This window comes from Protomyctophum parallelum (assembly GCF_964188405.1).
Source record: "Protomyctophum parallelum genome assembly, chromosome: 4".
In the NCBI taxonomy this organism is placed as follows: domain Eukaryota; kingdom Metazoa; phylum Chordata; class Actinopteri; order Myctophiformes; family Myctophidae; genus Protomyctophum; species Protomyctophum parallelum.
Window position 1 is genome coordinate 14882170 of NC_139700.1, and position 8784 is coordinate 14890953.

The following is an 8784-nucleotide window of genomic DNA, read 5'->3' on the forward strand; positions in this document are numbered from 1 at the left end:
TGAAACTAATGTTTGGAATGAATTCAGAATCATGAAAATCCCCTGACATGTTACTTGCTACTTAAAGCAAAAGGAAAGTTTGAAATTTGTGTCAAACTTTTTGTTAATGGTAGGCTCACAAGAAACCCCTATAAAAAATATGTAGATAGACAATATTTTAGGCCAATAAAAGACAATATTTTAGGCCAATAAAAGACTATATAGCAAATTTCCCAACCGTCCACCTTGACTGCCGGTCTATTACCCTTGGATGGCAATTCGATGATTTGAGGCGTTTTGTTCCAAAAATCTGTTTTGCTAAAATCCACCTGTTGGTGGCACTATAACAGGCCAATGTGAAAAGGGTGGGATATATTCCTCAGCAGGTAGGAAAGTCTGAAAGATTTCACATAAATTGCATGCTGCGTTCATGTGAGGCTTTTTGTTCAAAACGGGCCAATCCTACAAACTTTGAAAGCCAATTATGACGGGCCAATCCTGCAAACTTTGAAAGCCAATTATGATGGAATATGAAATATCCATCTTGAACACATGACTGTAGAGATACTGTGTAATGATTTGCGTGATTTTTGGACAGAATCTGGAGTAATATCAAAAAGTGTTCTACAAAAGTCAGCCTCCTGGTGGCGCTATAACAGGCTGTTCTGGAAAATTTGGGGCAGCCGTTCATCGTTGGCATCCAGGGAGTGTGTACAAAATTTGGCATCGACCGGGTGCCGGAGATTAGCTGGTAAAACAGATGGACGGGGACAAAACATACTCTCTCCCCATGACAATTACTTGCCTAAGGAAAGCAATTTTAAATGCCCACTTTGCCTTATGAAATGACTATATACAAAATGGCACATATTACATTATTTTAATGTCAACATAATTTCATATGAACCCGTTTTGCAAGTGTTAATTGGTTCAGTTTATCAAATAAATCATTGAGAATTAATTACTTGTTATGTTGGCTCTATAGCAAGCAGTGTTATCCTGGAGACAAGGTAAGGCAGGCTGCTCTATACTTAATCCAGAGATTAGGTTGGGATTGAGGTTTTAAGTGCTGCTACTGAATTACTATCCATAAATAGCTCCTTCCAGGCTGTAAAAAATAACCCTCCATTTTCATTAGACCACACTACCATTTTACAGTATTCAGTTGAAAGCTAGCCTTGTTCCCAGCCTTACTCATCTCACCTGCAAAGAAAAAAGCCTGGTCACGACCTAAGGTGGAGAGTGTTCTGCCGGAAGTGTCGCGCCAGAACATTTCCCCCAGATATGTTATTTTTCAACCAATCAATACTTGTGTCATTCATGGAGAATGTAAACAGATTTGTAAAGCGTCAACGACATTGTCTTGGGCAGTAATTCTGCCAAAAATCTGCTACTCCCGCTAAACCACTCAACCGGTTAGGTCGTGCCCAGTGTTAGCGTTGGTCAGGGTACGCAAAGTCACTCATCAAAATGACAAACATACACAGCACACATAGTTTTACAAATTCCTCTTTACTATCGAAAAGAAAATCCAGTCCACATTCTCCTACATTTTCAGTGCAGTCCAATCCAAAATTCAGTCCCATGTAATCATCTAATCTGTTCCACTGGAATGTTTGTCTTAGTAGTTTAAACAGTCATCTGAAACTGAACAAAGACAAAAGGGACGTGAGCACAACATTCAAAACTAATGACATTACTATTAATATGGCTGCTTCTAGAGCTGCTACCATCAATCATCTTCTTGGTGATTATTCTTTTAATTGCTTTTTTTATTTTATATAATGTATGTGGGCCACACACACACCACTTGTACTTTGCACAATGGTGTCATTGTATACACCATTTTGGAATTTCCTTTGCATTAGAGCATGCCCAAAATAGGGATAGATTGTTAATAGATTGTATTAAATTATCAATTAGTGATGATTTTATAATTAAATTCACAAGATTGATTAAGTGTTGCAACCCTAAACATTACTGTCAATAGTTTCAGAGATTGTAAATTATGCTCATATTATTTATGATTTCATACATACCTTCATACATAAATGCCAACCCAGAGTAACAAAAACAGCACCCCGAAGCCCATGAAGAGTGAAGCTACGAGAGAGATCAGCAGCTCCTTGTACACGTCCCTTGTGTATTTTGTTGACGTCACCTCATAGCTGAGAAGAATACAGTTAAGGACCAACACGCCTTGTATACGATGGACATTTTGTGTTGCGTAAATCTTGCTTCACCACCCTTCATTTTGTCTCCAAATACAAAGATTGGAATACTGTAAATAGCAATCTGATCTCAAGTATCTTTTCAATCTGCTCCTGTATTCAGGGCAATGATTAACAGACTCTAAATTAAAATATCAAATGATTGACACCAATACTTCAGTGTACATCATTCATGTCCCGTTTACAAAATATTATACTCTTCACACTATGAAACTATATTGAAATTGTATTTCAGGTTTATAATTTGAGAAGTACTGTATCAGTCAGTTTAGGCTTGTTATAATTTCTGTAATTTTAATAATTGCTTAGATACATGATTACAATTACAATCTGTACTTCTCTCACATGCGCTGCACTGCGACTCTAATGTTGTGAATGAAATGACGGCATACTCTATTCCCATCCCAGTTCTACTTCTCTGTAAGTTTAAAAACAGTTCTTTAATAGTGTGCTATCACATGGTGACTTAATTTTCATGTCAATTTCTTTCTCTCATTATAATGGTAGTCAATATAATATTGGTATTATCAGTAGTCAGTAAGTCAGAGGCTTATTGTCGGTATCAGCCAGGGTGCGGGAGTCTATCCCCGTTTCACAACACGCTAGACCCCTGGGAGATGGATTACTGAGGTGGAGTGCAACACCTACCATCAGCTACCAGTACTTACCGCACGACTTGCTGCACCCAAGCCGTGCTACTCATACGCTGAGTTGGCGGTGCCTGGGATTGAACCCATGACCTTGCGATCGAAAGGAAAGTGCTCTACCGACTGAGCTACCTGGTATTATATCAGACTACATTTGTATTAATTTTGCTGTAAATAGTGTATTATCTGCAGCATTGTGGAGCTGTGCTAATAAAAGTGCCCAAGTTGCCCGGACTACTTGATTTAACACAAAGCTTTTTAACCATTTCCTCAGCCTTGGAACCTCTGATGCTAATGCTGATATCATTGGAGGACCAACCTTTTCCAAGGCCGACAGCAAATGTTCTCTTATAGCGAGAAGCACACGCATACCTCAAAAGAAAGCTTAATTTGTCCACTCCAATTTCTTTTTACCATCTTCCCTTCTGGATATATTTACCTTTATGTAACACTTGCTTTTGTAGTAACGTGCTGTTCTTGAACAGAAAGCAGAGTTAGTGACCGTTTTATGTCAGACATTGACAGGCAGATTAAAAATGAACACAAAAAATATCCTATACATACTGCCATACTATACACTGAATGAAAGCGCTGCATGAATGTCTACTTTTACGAGGAATGAAGTACACATTGATCCCATCTACCCCTCGTCGGTAATTGGCTTTGAATGAGCTACAGAATGAGCATAGGGACTGAGGGAACATATTGGGGCTACGTTAGTACTGTTGTTTATTTTTTATGATGACGGATCGGGCAGACGCCAGATGAAACAATGCAAAGACGCATTGTCATTATTTATCCATCTATGCACGTGTCTGTCACTGTGTATCGTTCCAACTCGGCTAGCCGAGTTCTCCGAGGGACTGTGGTGTTGCTGTGCCCCTCCAGTTCCACACCAGCGTGTATTTGCATTGTTTCATCTGACCGATGATCATCATCAAAAAATAACCGTCCCTCACAGAGTTCGCAGAGGGACGATACAATCAGTGAAGTTGTGATTCGTTTGTTAGTTTTCCTGTTTGTTCGTAGTATGCAGAAGGAAAGGAGACATGAATCTGACCGACTTTAGATCTGTTATGATGGTGCTGCAGGCAGTGTCCATGGGAGCCAGCATGTTCCGACAGACACTACACACAAGACCCCCTACCCTCCTCCCCTCCCCTGAAACAAACAGGAGGGGAGGGAGAAACAGGAGGAGAGGTGGAGGCAAGCCGATCAGATGTTATGCAGTGTGAGTCTGTTGTCTGGAGTTGTATGTACGCTCACATGGGCACCGCCATTACGGTTACAGAGACTTGGAATTTCACCATAAGATCAGCAACTGTCTAACTAGGGCATGATCTGTAAGAAAGCCAACCTCTGGAAGGATACACAAAGAACCATGCAGTGAAGAACATTCCAATAGCCAACAGGACCACGGTGAGGTGAGGAAACACAGCCGGGTTCACCGGGCTGGTGTATCTGGTCATAGCTTCCAGCTCCTGCAAGCACAACAGAAGGAGGTAACAGGTGCACAGTGCACACAGGTCAGTGTTACAATTGATCAAACTTTTAGCACCGTTTGGGGGGGGGGGGGGGGGGGGGTCATTGTCATTTTATTTTTAGATTTATTTTGAAATGGACATTGATTGATTGAAAATATGTATTAACAGTTTGGAGAATTACAGTACATTTCAAGCACAAACTCAATACAAAGACTGTTAACTGTGAGTGGACGACCCAATTAAGCATTACACTTGTTTACAAGAGGGTCCACCATGCAAATGAGCAAAATTATTTGCTGGTTTCACAGAACTAGCCCTAAATTACCATTACAGGTATGCAACTCTGAGACAAATGTGTACAAATGGAACCAAATGGACCCGCATTTGTACACTGAGTTAAGAGTCCTTGAAAATAAATGTATTTGAGAACCACTAGACTAGACTTTAGTGGACTCACTAGCTCTTTTGTGGACTACCGTTGCAATGCCATTAATTGGCAGCATTATAGCTATGGACCAGAGCTAGTGGACTCACTAACACATTCTCCAATGTGTCATGGTGTCATAATAATTTGTCTCACATATTCCGAAGAAAACCTGGAGACTGGCATGCAGTAATTGGGTCTTATGATCAAAACATTCCTATCATAAAAAACAAAATCTAAGGCCTCAGTGGCTGAGTCTTGCCACGGACACATTTGTCATTTTGTCCGTGTTACGGACATATTGATTGTTTCCCTATGTACAGTTTACAAAGAGTGTTGTTGAGTGCTAACGCAGCTAGCTCTGGTCCATAGCTCTAATGCGTTTCATTTAGCCTGTGTGTGCATCTCATCCATCTCAACTAATGAACAACACCGTTGCACAGAAATAACGTGGTTCTGGACACATGGGTTCAACACAGACAATATACATGTAGGCTATGCCAATACATTATTTTAACGCCGGTTAAACGAGTTACTGTACCATTTTGTGATGGGGAGATGCTCCAGCTTGTGTGTGTCCAAGAGGAAAAGGCCACGTACTGAATTGATTACGTCTTCCTGGTTTTTTTCATGACGTTTTATGTGACGTCCTGAAAGAGATGTGGTTACAAGCAGAGCCGTAGGCTCTGGTTACAAGACCCTCGTCTGCCATCTAGTGGATAGATCTCTAGTGATCTAGTAGTGTAAGCTGCTTTCAGTGTTTTTAATCATCCTTTGGTTTTCCATAATAAAATCAAACCCACATTATACTAAACTACTCCAGTGGTTTTAAACCGTTTTCATATCAAGGCCCAGAGGCTCATTATTTATTCGCATTTGAGTCCATGGACCACCATTTGATGAGATTTAGATTCTGTCCACAATTCCTTGCTCTTTTGATGTGGTACCGATCAGTAACAGGCAAACGTTGATCAAAATAACAATAATTTTGCATTCTCTAATTGTGTAGACAACTTGTAAATGAAATAATGCAGATCTATTTTTAACAAAAATTTAACTCTTGATAGCGTAAAATGAAACCAAATGGATCCTTACGGGTCCATTTGGTTTCATTTCACACTCTCAAGAGTTAAAGATCTATAAAGGTCCATTTAGTTACCAATTAACTCTCCATCATTTGGCTGGGAACCACCTGGAACCCCCTCAAGGATCACTGGTTGAGAACCACTGTAGGCCTACTACTCGATCAGTAATGTAGGCCTACTACTAAATGTATGGTCCGGTCAGTGGTGTGGACTCACAGTAATAATAACACAATGTAGAAATAGACTACTAAAGTTTTACAAGTAAAGGTCCTGTATTAAAGAAATTATATATGGTGGCGTGACGGACGGACTGCAGGTTTTCATAGTAATCTACGACTTACAGTCGCAATAAAACTGTTTAAGGTGTAGGACATGATAAGCATTTAGCTTCTTTCTGCTCCACAACACAACCATTGTTTTGCATTGTTGTTTATTACATTGTTGTTGGATTTAATTTTGTATTTGCATTGTTTTATTATGACTCTTTTTAATGACATGTATGTTAGAAACAAATACAAAGAAAGCTAAATCTACAAAAATGTAGATTTTTGTAGTAACTAAAGCTGTAAAATAATTTAAAAACTACATTAATTACCTGTGATGTAATGGCATATGTATAAAGTACAATTTACAAAGAATGGAGATCCTCAAGTAAAAGTACATAACAATTGTACAGTACTTGATTAACTGTACTTTCCACCACTGCTCTTATTCACAACTTTATTTACTGCATGCATTCATTATTATTACAGCATGTTCTTGACAAAAGACTTTGCAAATGTAATGATCATAGGGGCTAATTAAAACACAATCAAGCAAGGGAGAACAATGGTGTAAAGGATAACGTGGTGGTAGTTATATCAAAACGATCAACCTGGCTTCACTTGACAAATGTAAGTTCAAAATCATGAATGTTCATAAAGTGTGTGTGTGTGTGTGTGTGTGTGTGTGTGTGTGTGTGTGTGTGTGTGTGTGTGCGTGTGTGCGTGTGTGCGCTTTCTAATACAATGACATAAAAAAGAATCATTTCTGATTGAAACAGAACATGGCTCATAACAAAACATTAGCATATTAATGATAAAACAACAACAAAAATATGCACAATAAAAACAATATGATAAAACATGGACGATAAAAAGGAGCATCAGTTATTACAAAATGAAGCTATACAGTTAAATTGAATGTATTTATTTATATATATTTGAAACCAGTTGAATCCAATAGACCAAGAAAAAGCAGTCCATATATACAGTTCAAAAAGTGCTATGCTGGTTTCACTATGCTAGATGGTGCATTATAAATAAGCTAAAACTGTACACTGTACCCATTAAAGAAATGAAAAATACAATGAAAGCATGGTATATTTCATATTGTGGTCAATTCAGTAAGATTAGTATGGCTAAAGGATGTTCTTCCCATAAGATTTTGACATTTGTGATTCAGTAGGCCTATCTGGTATTCTTTTTCATGCAAATATGGAGTGGAAAATGGGCTTTGGTCATTTTAAGCAAAACAACCTAAATAGCATAATGGTAAGAATACTATTCAGTAAACAACAATAAAACTTGAAAGAAATTAATAGGCTACTATACAAGTTCAAATAATTGAAAACTAATATTAATCAAGGGTGTTATCATTCTGTTTACTCTTAGGCAATGTGTGTGGGCACTTGGCACAGATAATTAGAAATATTCAGAGCAAAAAAGAAATAGAAGAAAAAAACACATGACTCAACAAAACCAGCTTTGTGACCCAAGCATAAAAATCGATTCCCCACAGTTGAGTTCTGTCGTACGATGACACCAAAATGTTTTAATTGAAAGGGAATTGATTGGGCTTGCATCAGAAATGATATTATATCTGCCATACCAGCATTTTATCCAGTTAACAAAATACAGTGTATGCTATTCCAGTGTTTTTGAAGTATTGTCAGTGTTGGACATGCTAATCCCATTCTCTGATGCTATACGAGCTTGCAGTGTCTCTACACGTTTGTGCGTTATTTCCAGTCATTTGGTACCTGTGTCCAGTCTAATCACAGGCTATCCAGTGACACTACTACTGAAAGTATTTAATCCAGTGTGCTTCAAAAATACCTCTTTGTTTTGGATCGATGCTGTAAATTGTATAATAGTACAAATACACAGAAGTGAAAGGTACATTAAGCTTAACAACTTGAACCCCAGCATCCCTATTTACATCCCTAGTAGTGCTGGATAGTTTGATCCCCAGCCTTCCTGAACCCCAGCATCCCAACACGTGTTGTAACTCAACAACGTTTTACGAAGACTAGATGGTTTAAGTGGTTAATTTGGTGTACCTTTTGAGGTTACAACTTGAGACTCAATTAACTGTATTGTCATTTTTCCTCTGTACAGTGTAGCCTATTGTTAGATGACTATCAATGACGTATATGAGACGTCAGTGTGGTAGGCTATAGAAGCCTGGAACACAATCTACCATCACAGAGGGGCAGGACTTGACAGTGTGCACCATTGAGGTATATTTTCAATGCAAGTTGGCAAACATTCACTTCAGCAGAAGCCAACAGTCTTCTTTTGTTCTCCTGAAGTTGTTCTTGTTTTCTGCTGATACTGGTTCAGTGTACATACAGTTGAACAGTAGAACAACAGAAAGAAAAATACGAAGCACAGTATCATGTACACTATCTTGCAGGCTTTTTGAATAATTATGACCAGTGTTGGGGAGGTAGTAACTACATGCAATTAACATTTATGTTTATGTTTCACATATACTTTTTTCAAATATTTAAATTAAAATGTATAATGGATGAAAGTCAAAGGGGCTCTGATCGGCCAGTGTGAAGTAACTCGTGAAAATCTATGCTTTGAAAATAGCTTCCCCAACACTGATTATGGCTTATATTAAGTGCATAGGACATTGCAAGATGAACAATAAAGTGAGTTATAAAGC

General features: G+C 38.4%; 1 protein-coding gene across 1 annotated transcript; it reads right to left on the bottom strand.

Annotated features, from left to right (window-relative positions):
- Window positions 1–1475: 1475 nt before the first annotated feature.
- Window positions 1476–5380, bottom strand: tmem258 (transmembrane protein 258). The gene is made up of 4 exons (XM_083763834.1): window positions 5307–5380; window positions 4229–4338; window positions 2019–2147; window positions 1476–1626 (listed from the first exon to the last, which is right to left on the bottom strand). Exons 1-3 carry the CDS (start codon window positions 5307–5309, stop codon window positions 2021–2023), a joined length of 240 nt encoding a protein of 79 aa, XP_083619960.1. The 5' UTR covers window positions 5310–5380; the 3' UTR covers window positions 1476–1626; window positions 2019–2020.
- Between the last annotated feature and the right edge of the window lie 3404 nt (window positions 5381–8784).

Bases quoted from the DNA above. Each gene is read 5' to 3' on its own strand.
- tmem258 (XM_083763834.1), bottom strand. The intron at 2,148-4,228 runs GTATCCTTCCAG...TATTCTTCTCAG, and splicing joins TTCACTGCATGGTTCTTTGT to CTATGAGGTGACGTCAACAA.